Source organism: Coturnix japonica, chromosome 23 (assembly GCF_054131305.1).
Source record: "Coturnix japonica strain WE chromosome 23, WE-NBRP24, whole genome shotgun sequence".
In the NCBI taxonomy this organism is placed as follows: Eukaryota; Metazoa; Chordata; class Aves; order Galliformes; family Phasianidae; genus Coturnix; species Coturnix japonica.
In genome coordinates, this window is record NC_140685.1 from 4,329,696 (window position 1) to 4,356,964 (window position 27,269).

Genomic DNA, 27,269 nt, shown 5'->3' on the forward strand with positions numbered 1-27,269 from the left:
AACAGACTGCATTGAAAACTTTACTGACCAGGAATAATCATTCTTTCCAATCGTCCATCCTTCTTACAGGCTTAAGTGTAGCATTATGGTCAAAGTCAAGGCGTGAGCTGTGGCAGGATCCCAATATTGTGTTAAGAAAATCAGTGTGGCAGTGCACTGGGACACCTGGAAAAACACTGACTTTTGAATGCTTACAGGCAGTATTTCTGCTGTCAGCATGGACTAAACAGTTTGCTGGGTTCCTCTTCTGGTGCAGCACCACCCTTAAAAAGAGCTAATTTGATTAAACACAAAAGTGTCTTACATAATTATGGGTTATTTATATTAATAAAAACAAGCTTCTATATGAAGGTCCATACATACCAAAGTTCTTGGTGATAGTTCAGATGCTATCACAGTGGCATGGCAGTTTCCTCCCAAGATTACACATCAGAGCAATGCTTTTCTGCTTCTGGGAGGTTAATAAGCTTTGTTCTTTTGGGACTCCCCAGAGACAAGGTATCAGTGTGTGTCCATCGTAGCCTCATTCCCTAACATGTGAGGCTTTACCTGGCTCTTCTTTTTCTTTTCCTGCCACCTGAGGTTACAGAATTAGTGCATGCATGCCAGCTAGCCCTTCTCTTGAATAGCAATATCTTGTGCAGTAAATTTATTGCAGAAGGGAGGGTTGTATTATGTGCAGCATAACGCATAATTATGGAAACATATGTTAAACACAGGTATTGAGAAGGGAGTACTAGAATGATTAGTATTCATACAGCAAGTAAAATCTGTCAGTCTAGGCGTGATCTGTCACAGTGACTTTAGTATGACAAAGGGAATAATCCCAAACTATATTTGTTAGTGTTGAACAACTTGCTTAAATGAATTAAACAAATACAGCTTCTTCACTAAGAATAGATTCTTCCCTTCCCCCCTATGATATCCTCTCTGTATTTACATCTGATGCTACTGGAGTAGCTCTTCTTCTTCAGAGCCTTTTTGCCCTTCAGGATAATGCTTCAGAGCACAAACCTGGAGCTGCCTCTCTTTCTATTAGGTTGTCTTTTCTGTGGTTGGTGCCCCAGCTGCACAAAGCAATCTAGCTGATATTCCTCACTTTACCTGTTGTCTTGCCCTTATCCTTTTCCTCAGCTTTAGTCTCCCATGAGTTATTCAGTGTTCGAGAAGTTGTAAGCTAGGTGGTTGTGCTTGTTGCTGCCTCAGTCAGCTGATGCTGTCAGCACCTAACTCATGTATTCTTTATGCTGTATTGCATTGAGTCAGTCTTTGGCACTCAGTGCTTTGTTAATTGTATTATTTTTCCAGGAAATTATCTTGCTCTGTAGCGCCATATAAGGAGAAAATCCAGTGGCTTTGAGAAAACAAAAATCCAGCCTAGCAGTACCTTGATACGTGATCTCAACCATGTTACCTTATGCTTGGTGGCAAGCATGTTGTACTTAGGCATCAGGTGTACTTGAAGATGTTATATGATGTCTTCTAGAGACATCAAACTTGTAAGAAATGCTTGTAAGGTGTTCCTGGCAGCATCCTGAAGGACAGCAGAAATAATAGGCTCTTTTCAGGGCTTGGTCTTGACCACCACTCCTGAGCACTAGAACTCAAGTTGGGTGTGTTTTATTCTGCCACATACTTTGTTTGTTGTGATTTAGTATGTGGTCAAAGTCAGAGAAGCAGCATCAGCCATCCTTGGCATTAGTTCAGGATCACCTTCTGCAGGGCTCACTCACTGTCCCCACCTGTTCTCCTCTGCTTTCCCTTCTTTATGCTTTATCACATATCACCAGCATGGAATCCTGTCTTCCTTAGCCTGATGCTGCTTGCAAATATCCTCCCAAATTCTTGAGCATGTAGGATATTCTCTCCTTGGAAATTAAGACCCTCTTTTTGCTGTTGCTTTGGTCTCTGATCTGCTTTTTCTTTGCTGTTGAGGTGTAAAAGTCTTGGTGGTCGTTGACCACACTCATGGTTTTCCACATGCAGTCTTCTTGTCTGCACTGTTCTCTTGTTCCTAATTCAAATGTAGTATTTATTGGATTTTTTTCCAGCCTCTTCCTCACATTCTGGTTCCACTTATCGCTTCTGAGTGTCAGTTTTTTGTCTATGGGATAACAGATGTTATATTTCATCCTCATGCATCTTTTTGAGGTCCTTCATTCATAAAGTGACAGCTATTGTGGGCAGGTGACTGCCAGGGGGTCCAGGAATCCTCTGCTCATAGCACCAAAATATCTTAAGTGTTTGCATTCTGTCACATCTATTGCATGGGACTGTTGTGAGAGACCTTCCAGTGTCCTGAAAGTAATATTGTGTTGAGCATAAGGATGGTGCGTTGTGTTCAGTAAATGTAGGAGGAAATACTGCCTGTGGTAGCATTGTGCAGCTGTGCCGAGTCCCTTGTATGAAGTTAAATGCAGGGCTGGATGGAGAATCATTTTGATTATTGATATGTGGGGGGGTTGCTGAATTGTTTCTCCTTGGGACGAATCCATTTGTGAGAGCAACACTGAAGAGAGATGGACAGGAAAAGTTGGGTTAGAAGATACTGCTTTACAAGAAGTAATGCAGAAGCCTGAAAAATAATGGGTAACAAACCACTGTCTGCAGTGAAGGCATCACCTGGTCTGGATTGAGAATGGCTGAACCCTTGATGTGAAATGAATTGATTTCAGCCCCAGCTGTAGGGTACAGAGCTGTGCAGCAGTCTGCCTTCTTGCAGTAAGTTCAAGTTCAGAAAATCAAACCTGAGTGAATGCAAGCAGCGTGTTGGAAACAAAACCAAAGAGCAGAACTTAGCAGAAATCAGATGCCCAAATCTATAGCAAGGCTGTCCTCCACCTCCCCCAGCGCTGCCTAATTTCAATAGGAGGATAAAGAATATCAGTGGGGCAATATTTGAGTAATCTGGGGCACAGGAATGGACTGCATTGGTCTCTTTTTGGTCAGTAGTTCTGTTCACAAAGGAAACAATGGCACCTGAAAGAGAGCGCACACAGAGCTTGAAATGATTTCCACTTTAAAGAGTGAGAGGGGCAGAATTGGAAACACATGTCTGTGATCTGAGGAGAAATCCTTGAACCTGTTACTGTCATGCAAGCTGCAGTTGTTTGTAGAGTGTGACTGATGTCCAGTAGAATGTAAAATATCTTGAGCTGAAAGGCCTTGGGGATATCATTAGAAAATGTCAGTGTCCCCCTAGGACAGTCAGATAGCATGTCAAGTGTCAGTGTGCCTGATAGCAGAGAAACTTTCTCTGCATCAAAGGAGAGCTGTTGAAAATGCATTTCTCAAGATTAACTTTGGACGTGAAATGTCCTGAGATCCCTGCTGCATGAGGTCATTTGTTTGGGTATCTGCAATGAGGACGGGGCTGCTTCGCTAACAAAGGAGGACTGGATTTTAATGACTGATCTAACCTAGCTCCCCACCTGTACAAAGGCCTTTCTTTGCAATGAAAACATTGCTTGAAAAACACCAGTCCGGTACACTGCAAATGAAAGGGCTTTGCCCTCGGCCTGCTTTTGGAGCCGTGCTTTGTTCACCAGCACTGTTTGATGGTGCCTGCTGCAGGCTGCCCACACATCAAAGCCCAGCATGAGGGAGAGCTGAGTTCCCCACCGCAGTGCTGCCCACACGGCTACCTGTTTGACTGGGGATTATGGGATGTGCTTTATTTTGTGCTATGCTGTTTGCCCCCCACAGGGGCTGCTTTATGTGCATCACATCAGTGTTCAACCCTGGTTCCCTGCAGCAGTGGGTGCAGTAGTGTTTCAGAGTGGATATTAATAAGTCACCGCTATGAGAATATTAAAAGAGGTTCATGTGTCTGAGTTAGCAAAGGGGATTAATGCAGAAATGTTTTCTTACAAACAGAGCTGTGATGTGGAACCAAATGCTCGCTGGTGTCAGATTCACATATCGAGCCTGTCAGGGTTAGCAGGAGCACTGCACTGCCTGTCTGTGCTCTGCTTTGGGAGTTAAGCAGAGTAATGGAGACCCCCCCAAAGCCTGTGGGGTCTCTCCCCATCCCAGTTTTAGTGGGGGGCTGCCTGGGGCTCTGGGTGGCTCGAACCCTCCTTTCCTACTGGGAGGTGGAAGGAGGGTGGTTGTGCATTTGTGGATTAAGTGTGACAAAGTAAAGAAAAACAGTACCTTAATGCTGTTTCTCTTTCTCTTCTTCCTTCATCCCATGCTTTTCATTCCCGTCATTCATACCTCTTTTTTTTTCTTTTTTAATACACACACACATATATTTTTTCACTCATCCATGCCCTTTTATATTCTCATGGGCAACTGTTCTGTGCGCTGCTCACTCCTGGGCACTGCACGCAGCTCACCCTTTCTTTCTCCAATCAGGATGGCGGCCTAGTGGAAGAGCCCACTACTTCACCATTTTTGCCTTCACCAAGCCTGAAGCTCCCCCTTTCAAACAGTGCACTCCCTAATCAGACCCTGGGCGGGATTGCCTCAGGGCTGGGCATGCAAAACTTGAATTCTTCTCGACAGGTAAGGCTGTTCAGTGAGGTCACAGCTTGAGTTGCAACGCTCCGACTCGCAGCTAAAGCCTGTTCCTTCCCCTTGGAAAATGGGGCTTTGAACTGAAAATGTGCACAAAGTCTTTGTTGCGCTTGAAATATCAGTGAAGAAGCTACCTGCTGTGTAAACATTTCACGTTATAGGACATAAAACAACTGCTTGGTTGTAATTAGCCTGCTAATTACATGCATCCATTGAGAAGAGGCTGTAGTATTATGGATTTATACCACCAAACCCTGGTGTAGCTCAACCTTGATTGATGTGAGGTTTCTTTTTTGAGGCACTGCTAATTGTCACAGACTTTAAGACAGAGACATTGCTCTAATTCATCCTTCCTGGCTGGCGTAATTATTCAGTGATGAGATGGGTGAGAAGTGAAGCGGTTTTATTTATTCATGTCATAAATGTCAAGGCAGCTCACAGCTTTGACAGGTGGTGGGAAAGGAATTGTGCTTTCTCTGGTCAGACACTGCATCGTGCAGGAGGGAAAATTTTGGCCCCTGGATAGAACATACTGAAAGGAAAGGAAAAGGGTGAGGAGGTGAAGGGGAAGATTCATAAACAGGACGAGATGGAGAGGTCATGAACTGCTCTTGGTTATACAGAGGTTATTTTTGCTGTATAAATTGAAGTACTGCTTAAAATAGGAGAAAGATATAAATGTATAAACACACATATATATTGTTCTGTTGTGGCTTTTATTATCTATATTCTGAGTTAGTTTTCTAAAGGCAGGTCTTGTTCAGCACTTACAGCCCATTACACGTATCAGAAGTAGAGGCAGCTCTAAGAGCACATCTATTATCAGCGGGTTTGTAAAATGAATATCTATAAAAACTGCCTGGATACCTTCATGATTTGGATGTGAGTTTAATGACTTCGTTCTCCTGTTCCTTCCTGCATAAATACAAATATTTTTATGAGTACTTTTCCTTGTTCATCTTGTGACCTCCAGCCTTTTATGCATCCTTATAAAGGAGATCTTCACCTTCAGCTGCCTTTTATTCTGACACCTGTACAAAGTTCGGGCAGGTTTGGGGTGTTGCTGCGTGTTTGGTAGTGTTTGCAGTGCCTGATTCTGAGCCTTGTTGTCAATAAGGCTTACCCCAGAACAGTTCTGGATTCTTTATCTGTGCCAATCATAATCACTGAGGATAAACGCTGCAAAGATAAGGATCTCTGAGCTCCTGTGTTGAATGATGTGTTTCAAGGCCGGTGTCTTTCTCGTCCCGTTGCAGATACCGAGTGGCAATCTGGGTATGTTTGGCAATAGCGGAGCAGCACAAGCCAGGACCATGCAACAGCCGCAGCAACCGCCAGTGCAACCTCTTAATTCATCCCAGCCTAGTCTTCGTGCTCAAGTGCCTCAGTTTCTATCCCCTCAGGTGAGATGGAGCTTCCAGTTTTAATTTTTCCCTTTTCCTGGAATTTGCCTGTGTGCTTTCTCCTCTGCACACTCATTCTGTGATGATCCTGAGGTTCTGCAGCCATTAAGTATGTTAGGTGGTGAAATGCTCTTCCCTGTGTACTCTGTGTGTTATCTGTGTATGCAGATTCTCTCTCTCCTTTTTGCAATAGGCAGCATCCCTGGAAAGCTGAGGACCTCATTCTCTTAATTTTTTAATGATTTATTACACAATTATACAATAGTAATATTATTCACCTTGATGCTTTGTGACTCTTTCTTACATCTTACACAGCTACCAGTGTTAAGAGTGAATATACAGTGCTTAATACATTGCTCTTCCTTAGGTTCAAGCACAGCTTTTGCAGTTTGCAGCAAAAAACATTGGTCTCAACCCTGCACTATTAACCTCGCCAATTAATCCTCAGCATATGACGATGTTGAACCAGCTCTATCAGCTGCAGCTGGTAAGTGTGAAAACCTGGCACGTAAGCTCTAAATCTGAATGGAAGGTAAAATAAGAGAACAGCACCTAAATCTTTAAATGGATGTGGCAGACATTTAAAGCAATTAGATAGAGATTTCTTTGGAAAAACTCCTTTTGAAAGAAACAAAACCATGGTTTTTGCCTCAGGCTTTGTGGAATAATTATCCTTTACAGCATATCTGGGGAACAAAAAAAGTCAGTTGTCGTGTTGCAACTGTATATTATCAAACAGCACTAAATCTGCCTGTTACAGTCAAACACGTGCAACTCATTGACCAACTGGGAAATTAGTGTCAAAACGTAACAAGACAGAAACCTTGGCAGTGTCGGTCACCTGAGTTATGTATGAACTGCGTTCCATTACCTCACTAAACAATAAAGTGCATGGTGCATTTCCTGTAATTAACAGTATGAATGTTATTTGCACTGCAAGAATGGCTTGTTTTTGGAAAGTTGTTTATCTTTGCTATATCTGCAAATACATGTTTTATTTAATTGGATATTATGAGTTTCTTCAGAAGTATTTGCTCATATTAAATATAAAAATGTGATTGACAGCCTGCCTCCTCTACTGATGTGATGTGCTAGGCTAACTCTTCACTTAGGAACAAGATGTGGTATTTCATTTCTGATCATATGTCCCAGTGTTGAGCACAGCACTGATCTCATGCCATGGCATTGGTTAAACAGTACGAAGCTACTTGGAAAATACCTGTACAGAACTCCTTAGTATTTGAGTTCAGATGATGCAAGATTGTTACATTTGCTTCATTGTGTGTTTTCAGAAAACTCCGGTGCTGCTTCCTTATTGTATATCATACCAGATCAGCTCAGGCAAGCTTGTTAGGCTTCTTGTGTGTGTTTGAGTCTCTGACCTCTGGTTTCCATCCCGTAGGCGTACCAACGTTTACAAATCCAGCAGCAGATGTTACAGGCTCAGCGTAATGTTTCCGGACCCATGAGACAACAGGAGCAGCAAGTAGGTTTGGTTACCAATTCAATTTCACCATCAGAGTTTGGTATCAAAAGCTTAAGGAGATTGAATGTTATACCAAACCAGTTAGAGCATCCTTAGAAACAATAATACAGCTCATGGTTTGAGTACTGGGAGGGTAAGAGTGCTGGGGGGATAAAGCTATTCCACAACACTCAGTTATTGGAGGAAAGCTCTTTAGCACTTAATTCAGTCAATTTTTATTTGTAAAGAGATCTAGTTAAGGGTAGAAAAAGGCATAAGAAATCTTTAAGTTATTGTGAATCGAGCAGTTACTGATTTGTTCTCTTTTGTTGCCAGGTTGCACGTACAATCAATAACATGCAGCAGCAGATCCAGCAGCACCAGCGCCAGCTGGCCCAGGCCCTGCTTATGAAGCAGCAGCCTCCCCCTCCACATCTATCTTTGCACCCCTCTGCAGGCAAATCAGCCATGGATAGCTTTTCACCCCATCCCCAGGCTCCCGGCCTTCCTGACCTGCAGACCAAAGAGCAACAGTCTTCACCGAACACCTTTGCTCCTTACCCTCTTGGTATGTGTCCTTCCTCAAAGCAGTTCCATACGCAAAAGGCAGAAGGAGTGTTTGTTATTATTTTATCCTCCAGTACAAGCTCTATGGTATAATAAATAAGCAAATACAAGGTAGATGCGTATTGAATATTGTTGAAATGCCTAAACAAAACCATGGTTTTGATAGTAGTGATCTGTATTTGGTGCTTTGCAGAACAGAAGATCTGCTAACTACTTATCTAGGTATGTAGCCCTTCATGAATTAAATACTAAAATTTAACAGCATAGTGTTGTAAAATGCACAAATATTATCTATAAACAGTCATTTGAAATCTCCTTTCCACTCTAATCAGCACTGGTGAATCACCAGCTTTGGTCAGTGTATTTCAAGACAGATCCAGATGGGTTTGATGGAATGTTGTGGAGATGATTGGATGTTTTGAAAGTATGACTGCTGAGTTCAACATGCAACTCTTTGGTCAATTTAAATACAAGATTCAAAAGACATCCTCAAAAACATAAAAGCTGGCATTCAGGAAGTGGCACTTGCATGTTGTTAATGCGAGAGCTAATCAACTTGTGTTGGATCGAAAGAGATCCTTAAACATTAAGAATCATTCCTTTGCTCTGTGGGAAGTAGGGTACTGGAAAAAACTGTCCAGGAAGTTTGTGAAATCTTCACTGTCAAATGTGATTCATGTCAAAAGAAATGTACTCAGAGCCTTGAGATGGTGACAGAACAGCCCTTCAGACCTGTTCTCTGTGTCTGTTTGCTGTTGCCATTGACTTTGTTTATGATGTAGGGGAATTAATGTAATTTCTTCATGCCTCTGTTTATGCTGTATATGCGAGAATTGCCAAGCTTGGTCTTACACTGAGAAGTCAAGAAGCTGATTCTCACCACTATGGGGAGCTGTTATAACAGGGAGCATCAGAAGGCGAAAGAATTTGCAGTGTGAGAGGTTTTAACCGTATCAACTGTGATCTGCTAACATGCACGATCCTGTATCAAAAAGGACCCAGATCTGTCACTGGAACAGATCAAAACGATTCCCTGCGTATTTGTATGTACTTTCTGAAAACCTCTGGGGGGGTTTTCTTCAATCTCCTTCAGTGAATATAGAAGTTGAATGCCTGCTCTGTCAAAAAGCAGCTCTTTGTGTTACCTTTGAGTTAATTCCTTGAAGATTTTGTATGTGTTGCCAGCAAACAGAATGGCAGACATCGTGGTGAGACATTCGGAATACCTTGGCTTAGCAATGGAATACTGCAAATTCTTCACTGGTTTAAACTTAGCATTCCAGTGCATTCTTTCTGAATGCCTTTTCTGGGACAAGGAAAGAGAATGCAAGTAGAAATACTGACCAATATCAAATATGTCCCTACTTTTATTTGCTTTTATTGCCTTTTAGCAATGCTTTAATGTTTTCTGCATTCATGGGAATGTTATTCTAAGAGCAGGTTGGAAACACGTGTATTGAATCACAAATGTCTAACAATCATATTTAATAATTCCTTTAGCTGGACTGATAAGCAAAGACATGTTTTTTAACCCTCCGATGTAGCAGGGATGTCTAACAACCTGTTTTCCTTTAGCTGGACTGAACCCGAACATGAATGTAAATAACATGGACATTACTGGTGGTTTGTCAGTGAAGGACACTTCTCAGTCCCAGTCTCGCCTTCCTCAGTGGACGCACCCCAACTCAATGGATAATCTGTCTAGTGCTGCTTCTTCTCTTGACCAGAACTCCAGCAAGCACGGTATGTCCCATTTAGTTTTCTAGGTCAGTTTGGAACTTTTTGGAACTCGAGTCACGTTACAATTATCATTCTTTTCCCATTTTGCTCTTTTCTTTGAGTGCTGGTAAATGGTACAGAGCACCCTTTAAAACGGTAACATTTTTGTAGCCACATTCAGCAGGGTATTGAAATTCTTGCACATAGAACTTCCCACATGCAGTCCGTTCTGGTTCTTTCGTTAGGGAATTTTGTTGCTGGGAACGTGGAGTTCAAATAAAATAAGCCATTCGTATTTGCAGCATGTGCAAATACTATGTTAGAACACAATGCTCTGTTAACTCTCTTGTATCCTGCTTTTATTATAAGCAGCATGAATTATTTCTCTTGTCCAGTAGAAATCTTCTTTTTCTGCATTGCTTATCTATATCTACATTGCTTATGCCCAATTGTTGCTGATATTTCAAATCTCAGAAACATGGAATGACTTAGGTTGGAATGGGCCCTAAAGATCATCTACTTCTTCTCCCACCCTGTAGGCACGTCTGGGATTGCCCCGAGCTGAGTGCAATGCCTTGCACATGGCCTTGTTGAACCTTATTAGGTTCTCACGTGCCCTTGTTCCACGCTTGGCATCTCTTCCTTTCTGTTGTGTCAGCCACACCACTCAGTTTGGTGTCATCAACAAACTGCTCAGGGTGCACTTGATCCCACAGTCCATCATTGATAAAGTTTTGAAGAGCAGAGGTCTCAAGATCATCCCCACTTGTGGTTGGCCTCCCCTTGGACATAGGGTGGTTGACCACAGCTCTTAGGATGTGACCATCAACCCATCCCTGCTTTCACTGCCTGTACTTCTTATTCTTCCATCCCTGGTGGTGTTTAGAAAGCATCTGGATGAGGAGCTATGAGATGTTGTTTAGTATCCTGTGGTATCAATACTAATGGGAGGACAGTTTGACTAGATGATCTTATAGGTCCTTTCCAACCTTGTGATTCTCTGATTCTATAATATTCTATAACATGCTGCCTCAGCGAATTCCTATTTACCATCACTGTGATTATTTGAATTACTCTCTTTTTGACAGTAACCCAAGTTTCCTTAGCTAGTTCAAGAGTCTAGATTTTACCAGCAGTGTACTTTACAGCTATAATTCTTAGTAAGGCTTCAGATGCTGTTTCTTATTGTGCTTATCTATTACTGGTGAAACTCCATACCCCAAATTAGTCCCACTCCTAAGCAGAGCCTTTCCATTTCATCCATTACAGGTGCTATACCTGGAGGTTTAAGTATTGGTCCTCCGGGAAAGTCCTCCATTGATGACTCCTATGGCCGCTATGATCTGATTCAGAACAGTGAGTCGCCCGCCAGCCCACCCGTAGCTGTTCCTCACAGCTGGTCACGTGCCAAAACTGATAGTGATAAGATTTCCAATGGCTCCAGCATAAACTGGCCACCAGGTAACAAAACACAAAGCATTTGTGTTATAATGATGTCATTAAAGTGCACTCTGTGTTTATTTATTGAATCCTTATGCCTTTCTGATAGGAAGAATTAAACTTTGGAGAGCTGTGACTTTATGCGCTCTTGTTTTTTATTATATTTGGAATAGAATTTCATCCAGGAGTGCCGTGGAAAGGACTACAGAATATTGATCCTGAAAATGACCCTGATGTTACTCCTGGAAGTGTTCCAACTGGGCCTACCATAAACACCACCATACAGGATGTTAATCGCTATCTTCTCAAGAGTGGAGGTAAGCACACACGGTACTTTCACATCTGTATTTACTTCCTTCTTGCCAACAAAGCTGACTTCCTATAATAGGAGCGTAGTATATTTTTGCACATAATCCTTATCTACAGAAGCTTCTGCTCTCAACTTTCACTCAAAATCCAGAAATACACGATATGAAACTACAGCGTTCATGGTTTTCTTTGGGAATGCAAATATTTTTATGTCGTGAAGGGCTGCGAGATGCAATATAAACTTATGTGGTCACTGGAGGTTTTTATAACATATATAACTCCTACCAATTTGTTTTGAACAAGATTCTTCTCTCCATTCTGACCAACCCTCTGCACTTCAGGAAATACTTAAGAAGTCACCATATAAAAGTTGCACAGCTGTGGAGGCAGCAGGCTTCCATCACATGTAATTGTGGCTTTGTAAAGAGATCACTCAGGAAAATAAATTAGAGCTGTTTTATCCCCAAAACCATCAAAGAAAAATGAGGGGGAAAAGAAAAGGGGAGGGGGATTAAACTTATAAACTCAGATTTCTCAGTGCTTTTTCCATTCCTTTTGTCTTGATAGACAGAACTAGAAGTATTCTCTAAGCAAACAGTGAACCACTGAGACTATGCAACTTGCTATCTAGATGTACTGGAAGGGGATCAGCGGAGAGATGGCTTGGTTTAATTGTGTGCCTTAATTGGCAAGTTCTGCATACTCTATTAAAGTAAACACTAATACGGACAGGAGTATTATAATCAGGCTGTCAAGAAGGAGCTGTCAGGGTTTTGTTATGGCACATAGCTACGTCTGTGATAACTGCAAAGCCTGTAAGTCAGAATTGAGTCAGGAACTGGTTTCCTGCTCTGGGACGTGTTAGCTCAAGTGAAGGGATGTGAAATATGCGGGAGGAGGGTTTTCCGCTGCCTTCAGTGGTGTTGAGTTGCCTCTGAAATGTTCCTTCTGCAGGTCTTCTTTACAGAATGTAGGTGTACATCAGCTCTGTCCATATAGAATCTGTCTGTGGGATGAAGAAATAGTTGCTCAACTTGTAGAGGGTCAATATAGATGAGCTGTTGGGAGACAAAACCCCCCATGAAAAGCAGTGGCTGCTGGGGGTCCATAATGTGCTTTCTTACCCTGTTGGGTTTTATCTTGTTAAATATGAATAATATAATTTTCAAGCAAAGTGTAGTTGCTCAGTTTGTTTCTTTAGGCTCATGTAACCCAGGTGTTTGTGTCATTGCTGGTATTCCTTCAAATGAGATGAGGATTTTCATGATGTTCTGCCAGGAAAAGGCTCTTAGAATACTGCATCTTGAATGTGTGTTCACAGATTGCATTAACAGAGCTGAAATCCTTACACAGGGTTAGACTGTGGCTGCTACACTGAACACTTGGGCAAAACCAAAGTGTTGGGTTCGGTTGTTGTTTTGCCCTGGTTGATAATGATGCCTTAGCCATGGGCAGTCAGGGCTGCTTTCAGCTCTTAGGGTATATGGGACTCTGAATCTGGTATGATTTCTTTACCCCTAGCCTGCCTCAGGGATGTCTGCACGGGGAGTAGATTATTTCCACAGGGGGCCTTAACAGAGAATTACTGTGCACAAGTCTGATGTATCCCGAGGAGCACAGTGAGTCTGGATAAGGTGAAGTCACACAGGTTTCTGTTCCAGTTGAGTATTCGTAGTCCTTTGGGTTTTTGTTGATCTGTGAGGGTTAAGATTGTCCTCTAACTTCCCCTGTTCTGTCCCAGTGGACCACTTTTTATTTATCCAAGTGCTCACCTTAGCCAGGTAAAGATGTTTCAATATCACAGCGTACCTGCATGTGTAAGGAATGATAAGTCACCTGGGATACACGCTTCATTTTGTTGGTGGGTAGATAGAATACCTGTGCTTCTTCTGGTCTTTATAATGAACGTATTTTATTTTATGTTCAGTTTCTTTCATTTGCTGCCAGGAAGGAAATTGTAAATGTGCTCAGATAGCTGCTCAGATTGTCAATGATTTACCAAGATGGTTTCAGGCTATTTCATTTAATGTTATTAGTTGGAGAAGAGTTGGCTAAAATATATCCTTGCTTTACTGAAAGTCTGCAAAAAATCTAAAGATGTTTGTGGGCATTAGAAGGAAGGTAGGAGAAGTGCTTACCTCAGGTAATTTAGGACGAATCACCCATGGTAAGAGGTTAGTTTATCATATACATTTATACTCATCTGCAGTTGTCATTGCTCAAGTCAACCAGTGAAGCACCCTTATAAATGCAGCCTGTTCCTTGAGACTGTACAGTTAATGCTGATTTTTTTTAGTTGTATGTCTTAAAGGAAATGCAGAATTTATCTTCTGCTCAGGCACTAATACATGTCGACTATGCCAGCTTTCTTTTCTGCTAAAGACTTCTGCTTCACTTTCTCATGCTTTTCTGTAACATTTCATTCCTAGACTTCAGAGACCAGGCTGATTAAGGATAATGCCTTGCATGGTTTGTATTTGCACATAATAGATTTGCTTATGTCACACCAAACATCACGATGCCCATCTTTCTTAGTTGCTTCTCTGCTGGTTCTGCAGGGTCATCCCCAACATCATCTCAGAATGCCACGCTGCCTTCATCGAGTGCCTGGCCGCTTAGTGCCTCCGGCTACAGTAGCTCTTTCAGCAGCATTGCATCCGCACCTAGCATTGCAGGTACGAAAAATGGCCTTTCTACTTTCACGTTTCTCTGCATTCTGAGAAAAAAAAAAGGCCCTTGAAAGTGCTGTCTGTGTTGTTACAGTAGTGCTGCTATAGGCAGAAGCACACTTTGTAGTCCTGTGTGAGGTAGGCAGCATTTCTGGAGGTTCTGCTGGGGAGCGTTGTATGGGATACCTGGAAGTGTGCTAAGGAAAGTGTATTTATTCCACTTGATGCCGAATGCCATTACCCTGTATTGGCACTGAGGTGTCTTAATGCCTATTTCCATTGCAACTTTGCAGAGAAACGTTCTGTTCTCTAGCAACAGAATAACTGCCAAGGTCCTAAACCCTTCCAGTGAGAGCTGATGTGGTTTGTTTTGTTCACAATTGCACTGCTAACTGTAAAACATCTTCAGCTCGGGAGAAGGTTGGGTTGTGCCTCAAGGAGGATGCTCTGCCTGGGAACGGGGGCTGGACTTGGGGCTCTGTCTATCGAGGAAAGATTCCTTAAAGTAAATATATTTTCTTAACGTGTCCCATTCCTTAAGGAGAAATAAATAATGGAGTAATAAATTCTGAGCTTTCTCTCCTTGCAAATCATAGAAAACAAACTGGCTATGCAAATATCTGTTTGTTCCATTAGGAAAACATGTAGGGGCTATTGCATGGGTTGAATTACCGTTGTCATATGTAGTTAGTGAGGAATCTCCACTTCTTTGAACAAATGAAACCACAGCCTCCCATGACATAGTGTAGATTGCAAGGCAAGAAAAAGTTGTGTTTGAAATGCTTTCCTTCACTGAAAGCAAAAGGAGGGGATGGCTTGCTTTTATTTTTTTATCTGCCATGCATTCCTGCTCTATTTACTTGTATTTTTTGCAGTTTCATCTAATCTTTATGTTAACCCTACGAGAATGAGTGACATAGCAACATCTAACCTGTGCATGCATCGTGTGCTATGTTGCAGGCTGAGCTACTCTGAGTTCTAAAGCTCAGACTTCCTTCTTTAACCACTGCTTTTTCCCCCCCTGTTGATGTCACCATCATCATTCTTCGATTATTTTTGTCACTACAACTCACAAGAAGTGGGAGAGTGCTTACTCTACCATCTGAATTCCTATGATTCAATATGAAACCATGGAGTTAGATGATAAACAGAGGCAGTTTGGTGGGAAGTGTGTATAATGGAGGCTGTGATTTGGTGACTGGTACATTTGGTGTTAGGGCTCCTAATACAAAGGCTTCTACAACCACCTGCCACGCAGGTGAATAAAGGATTTTGTTACAGCATCTTCATCTTCAATCAGGTTTGTGCAGCTCACTGCTGAGCACTAATCGTTATTCTTAGTTTTGTTTTGATGACTTTATAGAGCTCTGATTGGACAGGAGCAGGAGTGAAGTAGTTTAAATACTGAGAGGAGAATTAAACTGAGCAGGGAGAAGTTACAGAGGGCGACAGATTGTGTTCAGAAATACAATTTGTATTGGTCTTTGATCTTTGAAATTTTAATGATATATCAGAAGGACGTATGGAGATGCTGCTTACTTTATATTGTATAGAATGGGTTGCACAGGAAGGAAAAGTGGTTACATTATGTTGAACCTTTGAGAGAGAATCTTTTAGGCCTTCATTGTAATTTTGTTGAAATGAGATTTCAAATACCTAAACCCAATTTCTGTTTCTTGGGTTCCCAGTGTAAGCAGGTTACATGCGTGCAGGACCTTTAGCAATGAGTTGGTAGCAGAGTGCTGTTTCATATCCTGGGAGGTCGGATTCATGTAGCAGTGCAGAAGCTTGATGACCCATCTCGTTTGGTTTAACCATTGTTGCTAACTGAAAACACACAAATCTCTTATTTTCTGTTGCAGGTAAACTGTCAGACATCAAGTCTACGTGGTCCTCCGGCCCAATCTCCCACACGCAAGCCTCTCTGTCCCATGAACTATGGAAGGTACCCAGAAACACTACTGCTCCTACCAGACCACCTCCGGGCTTAACCAACACCAAGCCATCATCGACGTGGGGTGCCAGTCCCCTGGGCTGGACCAGCTCTTACTCCTCTGGTACTCCTGGCTTCTGTCTTTCATAGCAGCACAGCACTTTCCTTTTGTGATTGTTGGTTGGTTTTTTGTCTTATAATAGTGAAATACCCCATAGGTGATACCTGGCACGTGTGAGACATGTAGGACCTGATGGCATTGCAGGGCCCTCAGGGAATGCTGTAATATTTTGTGCAGGCTTTATTTTATTGTCCTGCTTAAATACAAATATGAGAAACCACAATCGTGGCTATAGAAGCATAACATATCATGTTTATTAGTGAAATATTGACAGCTTCAAAAGTAAGTGTTACACCTAATATATCTACCCAAGTGTTATATTGATCTGTTTTCAGTAAGCTGGAAATGAAGTGTTATTCCCTCTTCCTACCGTTTATTTTGTCCATTTTCTTCACCAAAACCCCACCTGGTGGTCAGACACAGTCAGTGCCACAGCTCCCTCTGTACAGTGCTCACCCGTGTGGCTACAGAAGCTCTGCAGTTTCCCAAATGCCACCACTAAACATCCAGCTTGACCAGTTTCTCCTTGTTAGAACACCATGCTGAAGCTGGAAGAGCGGATTATGCTGCTGGTTGTGCCCTTGTATCTTCAATTGTCACAATGTTGTGACTGACCCTAAGTCTCCTTGCTGTATGTGCTTTCTGCATCATGTTGAAACGTTTTGTTGTGGGGGTTTGTGTTGCAGGTTCTGCATGGAGTACTGACAGCTCAGGGAGGACGAGCAGCTGGCTGGTTCTTCGCAACCTCACACCCCAGGTGAATGGAGCTGCACGTAGCGAAATGTGTAAAGCAACTTGTCATGTTGCTTTGCAACATTGCATAACAGCATTTTTCAGTTGGGCTGATTTGGTTCATTTCAAGGGAAAATAATTATTCTACATATATTACAATTTCCTGTCTTCTACCAAGGAGTCTGTTAGGTTTTTAAAGCGCTGTCAGATGAAGTAAGAGCTTTAAGGCTCTGTAATCAGCCATTCAGCACACACCACCTTTGCATGTGGAAGTTTGTAGGTGAATGATGTCTTAAGGCAGGTTCAGAGGTGTGAAATCTGCATTTCCTGTGGGGTTTTCACCAGGAAGGACGTAAACTACAGAGCATCCAAAGCGATCTTGGAGAAAACTGAGTTAATTTATGAGTAAACTCATATGAGTAAATTATGAGTAAACATGAGGATGTTTTTTCCTTTAACTCACTTGTAGATTTCTAATGATAGCTATAGCTTGCATCATATGAGTTGGAAAGTGTTGTGCACTGGACTTCAGGCCTTTAGAAGTGATAAGTCTTTAATGAAATTCTTCTTGTGGAGGACAAACTTCCTTTCACATCTACTTACTCTTCAGCTTTCAAACCTGTTCAGCCAGCAGGCATTTAAAGTGAGGTCACAAAATGACAGGTAACCTTTTTCCCCTTCTCTCTGACCAGATTGATGGCTCCACACTGCGGACACTGTGTTTGCAGCATGGCCCTCTAATAACATTCCACCTGAACCTGACGCAAGGGAATGCTGTGGTCCGATACAGTTCCAAGGAAGAAGCAGCCAAGGCCCAAAAGTCTCTGCATATGTATGTTTCTCTTCTGTTTTTCTTCTGTTACGAAGCCTGTTTTATCTAGGAAACCACTTTTTTAAAGCAAGGAAATGGGCTTCTTTAGCTGTATGGGACCATTAGATATAGAACACAAGAGCTGGAGAATTTGAGTGGTATAATCAGTTGCATTAGAGAGGATTAAAAATAGGAAGAATACAAAGACTGACATTTCAAAAGGACACTTATCTGCTTAGAGTTAGAAGGGAATATTCCTTATCAACAGTTTTTAGCACAGGTGTGATGAAAAACAGTGATTGTAGAGGAGATATCGTTTGCTCCATGACCAAATGATAAGGGGTGACCTTTCCTTAATGAAATGTTACGAAGCTGCATTCGATATCAGAGAAGTAACATCACCCCATCTTAGTTATATCAATGTAGATGTGTGCATCAGGTAAGAGAAACGATGCCAGTAGCAAAATTGATATCTGATTTTGAAGACGAGTACTTCTATTAAAAACACACACGGTAAGGTCCTTACATTATCAGTGATTTGGAAGGCTTCCCTGTAATTGTTTTTTTAATGGGCTGTGGCAATACCTATAGTTACGCTACAGGCAAGGACAGGCCTGCCCTTTGAGTGACAGAGGCTTAGTGGTCTGTGCAGTTGGTTTGCTGGCAGGGTGACAGTGGCAAAATACAGTGGGATTTTTGGAAGCCAGCAGGACAGCACTGGGGTGCCAAAAGGTACCGTAGAATTATAGAAACATACAATTGTTGGGTTGGAAGGGAGCTTAAAGATCATCTCGTTCCAACCCCCTGCTGTGGGCTGGAATATGCATCACAGAGTCAGCAGGCTCAGGTTGGATCTCTCCCATTGGATTAGACTTGGTGGGCCACATGGAGGGCCACCCACCTCCACATTTAATACAAGACCAGGCTGCCCAGGGCCCCGTCCATCCTGACCTTGAACACCTCCAGGGATGGGGCATCCACATGCGTTTGCCTGGGTCAGACTGGTAAATATAAAACAGTAGAGAGAGGACACGGTGTTGTGTAGTGATAGGACAAGGAGCAATGACCTAAAACTTGAACAGAAGTAGTTCTGTAGTCTTTATGGTAAGGGTGACGGAGCACTGGAACAGGTCATCCAGAGGGGTGGTGGGTTTTGGAGATCTTCAAGGCCTGTCTGGATGCCAGCCTGTGCGACCTGCTGTAGGGACTGTGCTGTAAGCAGGAGGTTGGGCTCAGTGATGTCCCATGAGGTCCCATCCAGCCTCTGTTATTGATAGAAATCTCTGCGGGGCCACTCAGTGATGGATCTTCACGAGTCCCTTCCAGCTCAGGATACTCCCACCATTCCAAGCTCAGTCTCACATCACCCTCCTTCTGCTCTCATCCCTAGGTGTGTCCTGGGAAACACTACCATCCTGGCCGAGTTCGCAGGCGAGGAGGAGGTGAACCGCTTCCTAGCACAGGGCCAGCCGCTGCCGCCCACCTCCAGCTGGCAATCCAACGCCGGCAGCACGCAGCCGCGCCTGGGTTCAGCTGGCTCCCATGGGCTGGTGAGGGGCGACACGGGGCACTGGAACAGCCCCTGCCTGGGGGGCAAGGGCAGCAGCGAGCTGCTGTGGGGCGGCGTGCCCCAGTACTCCAGCAGCCTCTGGGGACCCCCCAGCGCCGACGACGGTCGAGTGATCGGGAGCCCCACGCCTCTGAATACTCTTCTTCCGGGGGATCTTCTCAGCGGGGAGTCCATCTAGGAAGCGGAGAGGAACCGAATGGAAATCACAATCATCAGCACTAAAGGAAATATAAAGTTGTAACCCTTTCCAGTCCTGGGCTTGATGAAGAATCCAGCTTTAACCGATCAGACTGGCAGCCCTTTTTTTCTTTCTTTATTTTTTTAAGTACCTCTGTCCAATATCGACTATGAAACTGCAGAAGTCCTTGTGAACTGTTAATGCAACAGTATGGGCTCCTTTTGGTCAGTGTCACGTGCTAACGACAGGTTTTATATATATACATATATATGTATGTATATATATATAATTTTTTTCATGGCTTTTTTTTTGTTTTATGTCGTCTTTTTATGTTTGTATGAGTGATTTTAAAAACAAACTTATAAAAGCTGCTTAGAATAGGTCTATCATGAAGGGCACTTTTCAGAATTTGGGCTGGAAAGGGTTATTTTATCAACTGGGGGTGGGGGGGTGGGGGGGAAGGGGAAATGAAAGCCTATTTAAAATGAGCCTGTGACTATTATGCACATTACCAGAGGCGGACCCAATAATCAGAAAGGGTGAAGTGTGATATTTACCATTGGTACAGATAAGTGATGAACCCGAATGGTAACTTATGGACTGTACAGGTTGAATGGGGAGGGGGGCGGGCTGGGGTATCTTGTGTCCACTACTCCCATGGATCTGCCTATGCACATTACCCTTGTTTCATTACTTTTTTCATGTCGTTTTTGTTAACCTTCCCCCCCCTCCAAAAAAAAAAAAAAAGAAAAAAAAGAAAAAAAAAAAAAAAGGACAAAACAGAAAAAGTTTAAAAAAAGAAAAAAAGAAAAAGAAAAAAAAGAACATATCAAACATGCAAATACTTGAATCCAGCAGGCCAATAACAAAATGTGAACACTTTGCTACGTCTGATGATTACACTTCCAGGTTGGCATCAGTACACCGAGACAACAGGCTCTAAGGATTTGTTTTTTTCAAGGTTTGGACGTTCTGTTTTTGTTTGAGCAGATGATGTGCGTGCGTGAGTGTGAGTCGGGCTCAAAGCGTGAAGGGTTCTCCTTTTATCCAGTATATGCTTTTGGTTTGCTCATTGGTCAGATGTTTAATTGTTATTAGCTTCTAACTTTGCACTGAGTGTCCGCAGCCCTTCTTTGTAGCTCATCCTATAATGTTAAAGAAGCAACTGATAGAAGGGGCCGGCGACAATTCACGTGTAAATGTTTACTCAAGGACTCTTTATTGCGTTTTCAAAATGACAGTGTGTATCTCTGGAGAATAATATGTATATCTACCTTGGGCGGCTTTGTATTGTGGACTCATGCAAGGAAAACGATTCCCCGGAGTATTGCACCATTTGTGTCCATTTGGGATATATAAAGCTGAAGAAGAAAATCCTCTCGTTGGGACTGTGGCCATAGATAATTGTAAAGAGCGGATGTGTTCCCTTGCAAGCAGGAACAGAAACAAGCACTTGGACATGGTGGGGGGGTGGGAGGGGTTTGACTGCTTTTGGAGGAGCCATTCGGCTCTAATCTGTTTACAGACCTTTTTTTTGGGGGGTTATTTTTGTTTCAGTTTTTTTGTTTTTATTTCCTCCTTCAAACTTTAATAATAATGAAAAATAATTAAAAAAAAAATTAAAAATTTAAAAAAAAAATTAAGGAAAAAAAAAAAAGGAAGTAAAAAAACTAAGAGAGACTTCCATCGTCAAGAAAACTTATTTTCAGAATGAAGATATGCTACTTCAGAGCTCTGGGATCGAACAGTGTTGTTGTATGATTCTTTCCTTCGGCCATTGCTGTGTACTGTTCTTGGTGTTGTTTCCTTCCTCTCGTCGGAGCGGCGGAGGCGTTTGTGGTCACTTCTCTTGCACACGGTGGAAGATGTCTCAGGAAAGCCGGGTTTCCCGAGGAGCAGCTCCACACCATTTCATGTATTTTTAAAACCCAACTCCTTAGCACTGAAGATGTTATTAAAAAAGAAAAAGAAAAAAAAAAATCTCAAAAAAAAATAAAATATAATTTAAAAAAATTACAAAAAAAAAAAAAAAAGAGACAGTAAGAAAGAAGAAAATACCTAATCTAATGTGTAGCAGTTACATATTTACCAAATAATGGACTCGGAAAAAGAAATAGATGTTCAAAGAGTGCTTTATATATTAAAAACAAACAAACAAAAAAAGAAAGAAAGAGAAAAGAATTGCTTTATGTTTAACAAACCAGATCGATGTGGTTTTGGTTTTTTGATTGTTTGGAAAGGAAGAAAGACAATGGAGTGTGGCATACACGTGGCGTATGTCCTAAGAGTTCTATGATGGACCTTGTGCGCCCTGCCTGCTTGGATCAGGAAACCTTGTGCATTACCTTTGATTTCCTTTCGTTTTTCCTTTTTTTTTTTTCTTTTTTCTTTTTTTTTTTTTTGGAAGATGAGCTTTTTAAAATGGTTTTCTCCAATGTAAAAATAAAAAAGAAATAAAAACTAAAAAAAATAGGGGAGGGGGGAGGGGGGAGTTGTTCTGCAAGATTGCAAATTAACAAAAAAGCTGGTTTTATAGCGGATCATGAACTATGCACAAACTGGGTTCAAGACTTGTTCTTTCGTTCTCGAGGTTCCGTAGTGTATTTAGCTCAGTTACCTTTCCTCAGAGTAATTAATTGCATCTCATTGCCACCGCGCGTTCATGACACGGATAGATATTTTATATATATCTCTCTCCACGCTCTTGTATAAAATATGTATGTGTGTCTGTGCGTGCCGACAGAACCGTTCTCCATGCTGAACTTTAGCATTGAGTTGTAGAACTCGCAGTATATTGAAATGGGGAAGGAACATTTCTGTTGTCTGGGGGGGGGGAGGGAGGAGGGCTTTGATTTGGGGGCTTTTTTGGGTGTTTTTTTGTTTGCCTTTTGGATTAAAGATGTCTGTAACTCTGAAACGGGATGGGGGGGAGGGGGGGGGAAGAAAATAAACCAACAACAACAAAAAACCTTTAAAAGAAGTAAAACCAACCAACAGAACGCGTGGCTTTCAATGTTATCTCCTCATAGAATGTGATTGTTGAAGAACATGCACCGAAAGTTGCTTTCAAGAGTACGAAGATTCTTTGGAAACTTAAATAAATTGCAGTTGTTTTGTTTTGGGGTTTTTTTTGTTTGTTTGTTTGTTTTGTTGGTTTTTTTTGCTTGTTTGTTTGGTTTTTGCTTTTCTTGGCTGTTGCAATAATGCGTGTTTCTCTTTTGTGCAGGGGATGCTAAAGGACTAAGTTAAAAGCAGAGTTTGGTGCGTGGAGGGAGCAGACTCCTGTAAGCACAGTGAGTGCATATTGCATCCGGATGGATGCACCGAGTGGCTGTGGTTGGTGCTGGACAGCTGCCCCTCACCTTTCTCCATGACTCCAGTAGTGCTGTGGATGAGTTTTGGATGTGCAGTTCTGGCAGCAGAGGCCGAGGGCTCCTCCAGCTCTGCCCATCCATCCCCACATTGAGACCACAGTGCTGTAGATCTAGATTGCTGGTTCCACTGAATGGCAATGGGTGAGCCAGCAGCCCCTCAATAGGAGCATAAATCATTTCATGGTTGGCCTTTAAGGCTTTGAAATGAGGGAGGTAAGGATGCCCATAGCAGCAGGTGGGAAGGATGGCAACCTGCTGCGTGGTCATGCACTGGGAGGTGGTGCAGTCACTGACCTTGCAGGCATTCAAGACACCTTGAATGGATGTTGTGTTAAGGGACATGGCAGAGTGAGCTGTTGGTGACAGGTGGACGGTTGGACTGGGTGAGTTTGTAGGTCTTTTCCAGCCTTGTTGATTCTGTGGTCTATAATCTAGGTGAGTCTATGTCCTCCCACCTTTGTAACATCAGCTTTTTCCTTCCTGGGGCCATTCTGGTGATGGATGCCCAAAGTATGGGTTTATCTGAGATTGCAGTGGCTGAGTCTGTACAGGGCAACTCACTGTGTTTCATTGGAGAGGGAGAACAACCAGTGCCAAGAGCTGGAGCAGAGCAGTTCACAGCACCAAACACTTGGGCATTGCTCTGCAGCTGGGTTTCTGCACTCAGGGCTATGGCTGCACTGCCAGAGGTTGCATGTGTGTCACAGCAAGCCCTGGCCAGTGAGCAATCCAGGCTGCCCATAGCAGCATGCACTTGCTGGCAGGTGTATGCAATTATAGGTGCTCACACCTGGATTTTGGGGTGTGTTCTGTTAACTACAGAGCTCCAATTTGCAGTCTGCAGCCCATTGGATTTCAGTGCCAGCACTGCCATAATACTGCCCAGTTACCATCTCAGTTGTTTCTTACTTTGAACTGATTCCCCTCCCTGTCTTTTAGTTCTTCTTTAGGTGTTGGTGTTGAAACTCTTGGAAGAGAATTGCCTTCTCTTTTATGAGGGGTTTTCAGTGTCAGTTTCTCATTGCCCAGACCTCAGCATCCCTTACATCCTGAGCTAACAAGAGCTTTTGTCATCCCTGCAGCTGAGCAAAAAAACACTTTTTCTGTGTATCAGTTAAGCTTAAAATTTAGCATCCTCCCTGGTGTGCGGAGAGAAATAAGTAGAGCTTTTGGCCAAAACCCATCTGTTGGTGTTTGCTTGTCACTTGTATTTTCAGCATCATACTCTTTTTGTTCTGCTTCGATGAGGTCAAACATTAAACGAAATCAAGGTCGCTGCTGATGCTGAGGATGGGCCTTAGGCCTCAAGGAGGACTTGTGTTTTCACATGTGTTGCATTGCCTGTACCCATAGCACTGCTGCTGCATGGCTGCCCCTTTTTTAGGCCAAGAGCATCCCCTGCGTGCTCCATAACTGTCAAACCCCCCCTTAGTTCATGTCTAGTCTGTGGGTGGCACTGGCAGAGCAGATTTTGCTACTTCTGCTCCAAATATATATATTATATTATTATTGTTCTTGATAATTCAGTATATGATTGTGTATGTGAAGGAGCATTTTAATTAAAAACGTATATGGACATCTGTATATGTTAAGAATTATTGGAGCTGGAGGAACCTGGAGGTGACACACCTTGAGCTGTGGTGGCCCCAGGTCACAGATTGCTGTATGACCTGTGTGGATCACCCTAGTGCTGCTAAGTGATCCATTAGCACTGCCATGCTGCACCAGTCGAACCGCTGTATGATGCTGAATGTATGATTTGCACAGGCAGCTTCAGGGAAGGGCAGCTCTGAACACTGGATGCACTGCAAAGCGAGCTCCTGGTGTGAGCATGGATGGCCGCGTCCCTATCAGCTCCAGGTAACGACAGCCCATCACTGCATGGCTGTGTTGTGGGTGAGGTGCTGCATTTTGCCCTGGGGTCTCACAGCAGAGCCGTGTTCCCATGTGCAGATCCCATAGGATGCTGTCAGCTCCCTGCAGGTCTTTGGCTGCTGTACCCATGGGTGGCTTTGGGGTGGTAATGTACCCATGAAACCTTAATGGCCCTGGGAGCAGCCCAGCCTCTCCACTCTGCCCTGTCCCAAGGGTGTCTTCCCAAGGGCTCTCTTCCAGTAGCATTGTGCTCTTGGGTTGGGAGAGGTACCTCCACAGCCCACCCACCTACTGTAGCTTTCCTATGGGAGCACAGACTGAATGCCCACATTCTGGTGGGCTCTGGGTGTCTTTCTCTGGCACACACCAATGTGGGGTTAACCTTTCATGTTGCAAGCTGCCCAACTACATTACAGCTCCTGCAGAGACAGCAGAGCTGACCATTTTAACTCACCCACTCCCACCATTCTTTCTAATGAAGGTTGGGAGTGACGATGGTGCTCCATCCCATGTGTGCTCCTGGTGCTTGTTTTTTACTGACTGATGCATTGGAAACAAGTTGCTTGTTCATTTCTCTGATGGAAACGTGGTCCTAGAATAGCCATGATGTCAGGGCTATTAAAATATTAGAATGAGCCAGAAGGTTCCTTTGCTTTCACTAGGTATTATTGCTAATGAAGGTTTGCCATGGTGCTGCTGGGTGATGCTGAGAACCCCTCTATGCCCAATGCCTCCTATTCCCAATGTTGGAAGTTGCACATCATTTCTTCCATTGTCCCTTTTGCTCAGGGGGGAAGGAATTGGTCAGACCCAAAGCAGCCCCTGACCTCTCTGTGATTCCATCTGCCCTGTTTTTTGCTCAGTCTCCATTTATATTGGAGAAAACGTGGTGTGTACCAGCAGCAGTGGAAGGGAGCAGTTCTTGTTCTGTTTGCAGTGTTCTGGTTTTGGGTGCATTGCTCATAGTTGTGTTTCACTGCCTGTACCCCAAGATAGGAGAAATCAGAGCAGGCGTTACTTCATCCCATTTCGAGTGGAAGGCACGATGCTGCTGGGCCCTTTTCAGGGTGCTCACCCCGAGCGTTGGCCCCAAAGACAAACACAACTAATTACACCCTCCACAAGCGCGTGCCGCTTCTCCCTTTTACAATGTTTGGCTTTCTGGCCGGGTGCCCCTGGTTTAAGTACATGTGTCGCATCCCTCCATCAATCACAGCGGCGCCCATTGGGCACAGCGCTGCTGCAGCTGAGCCCCCCCTGCCGTGGGCAGTGGCTGTCAGTGGTGTGCAGCTCTCACGGGCGACGATTGTGTTTGTGTGCGTAAATGGAGCAGAGCAGCTCGTCGTGCTCTCTGTGGGATTTGCTCCTCCATGTGGAACGGAGCACAGCGGGGATGTGGGTGGGAGGATGGTTGGAGCTGCGGATGCTCTGGGGTCAATGGTCCGGGTGGGGATGGAGAGTTTCTATGGAGAGATGCTCGGTGCTGTGGTGGTGTTTTGGGGATGGATGAGCAGCCTTCATTTTTGAAGGGAAGTACTTGAAGGGAGTGTGTAAACAGGAGGGGGAGCGGCTGTTTGCAAGGGTGGACAGTGATAGGACAAGGGAGAATGGTTTTAAACTGAGACGGGAGGTTTAGGTTGGATCTTAGGAGGAAGTTTTTCACCTAGAGAGTGGTGACGCACTGAAACAGGTTGCCCAAAGGAGGCTGTGGGTGCCCCATCCCTGCAGGCATTCAAGGCCAGGCTGGATGTGGCTCTGGGCAGCCTGGGCTGGTGGCTTGTGACCCTGCACACAGCAGGGGGTTCAAATGAGATGATCGTTGTGGTCCTTTTCAACCCAGGCCATTCTATGGTTCTTTGTGCCACCCCCATGGTGCAGAACAACCCCTGTAAGGGGGGTAGATGTGTCACTGGGGGATGTGGGCAGTAGGCACAGTAGGGGTGGATTTGGTGAACCTTAGAGGTCTTCCCCAACCTGGGTGAATCTATAACGGACTGCCTGTGAAAGCCCAACCCTTACACGACCACCACCCCTCCCTGCTGCCCAAGGGGGCCCAGAGTTGGGGCTGGACAATGGCACTGGGTGCTGTGCCCAGTATGGGACAGCCAAGGGGCTGGGGGTGCTTCACCTTATGAGTGGAGGGGGTTGTCAGGGGGCCTCTCAGCCTCTTGGTTTTGCATTTTTCTTATGATTTTGGTGTAAGATTGCAAAGACTGAGGTGCTTTTTGCAGTGTTGGAGCCAGGGTGCAGCACACCTGGGCGGAGGTGAGGACGAGGTGCCAAGAGCCGTTTCACAGTGTTTATGATTTTTATTATGGTGCCTTTTAAGGGCTGTTGTTACTTCTGCATTCAGATGTGGGATGAGCTGTTGTATTTTCAGTTGTTCACTGCTTGATAAAAGCCATCATGGGGGGGGTCATAGGGACATTGGCCCTACAGAGTGGGTAGGCTGCTGGGGCTGTGAGTGGGGCAGCACCAGGACACCAAGGGCAGAGCCCAGAGCAGGGAAAGCAGAGGCAGAGAAAAGGGGCTGGGCACAAACCTATCTGCACAGTTAGGAAGAAACCCACACATTCTCCAGC

General features: G+C 43.7%; 1 protein-coding gene across 13 annotated transcripts in view; it reads left to right on the plus strand.

Moving 5' to 3' along the window:
• TNRC6C (trinucleotide repeat containing adaptor 6C) overlaps window positions 1-22,556 on the plus strand; it is an 80,853-nt gene extending 58,297 nt beyond the window's left edge. For 7 of the 13 annotated variants that reach the window (XM_015879951.3, XM_085522768.1, XM_015879959.3 and 4 more), the window contains 13 exons: window positions 4,336-4,509; window positions 5,778-5,924; window positions 6,292-6,411; window positions 7,327-7,410; window positions 7,726-7,957; window positions 9,532-9,699; window positions 10,945-11,136; window positions 11,289-11,432; window positions 13,983-14,099; window positions 15,956-16,150; window positions 16,834-16,904; window positions 17,572-17,711; window positions 19,081-22,556. In XM_015879951.3, coding sequence (XP_015735437.2) covers window positions 4,336-4,509; window positions 5,778-5,924; window positions 6,292-6,411; window positions 7,327-7,410; window positions 7,726-7,957; window positions 9,532-9,699; window positions 10,945-11,136; window positions 11,289-11,432; window positions 13,983-14,099; window positions 15,956-16,150; window positions 16,834-16,904; window positions 17,572-17,711; window positions 19,081-19,438 — 2,142 coding nt within the window. In that variant the 3' untranslated portion in view covers window positions 19,439-22,556. The remainder of the gene's footprint in view (window positions 1-4,335; window positions 4,510-5,777; window positions 5,925-6,291; window positions 6,412-7,326; window positions 7,411-7,725; window positions 7,958-9,531; window positions 9,700-10,944; window positions 11,137-11,288; window positions 11,433-13,982; window positions 14,100-15,955; window positions 16,151-16,833; window positions 16,905-17,571; window positions 17,712-19,080) is intronic. The other 6 variants (XM_015879952.3, XM_085522764.1, XM_085522766.1 and 3 more) reach the window with 4 other exon arrangements.
• Window positions 22,557-27,269: the final 4,713 nt, after the last annotated feature.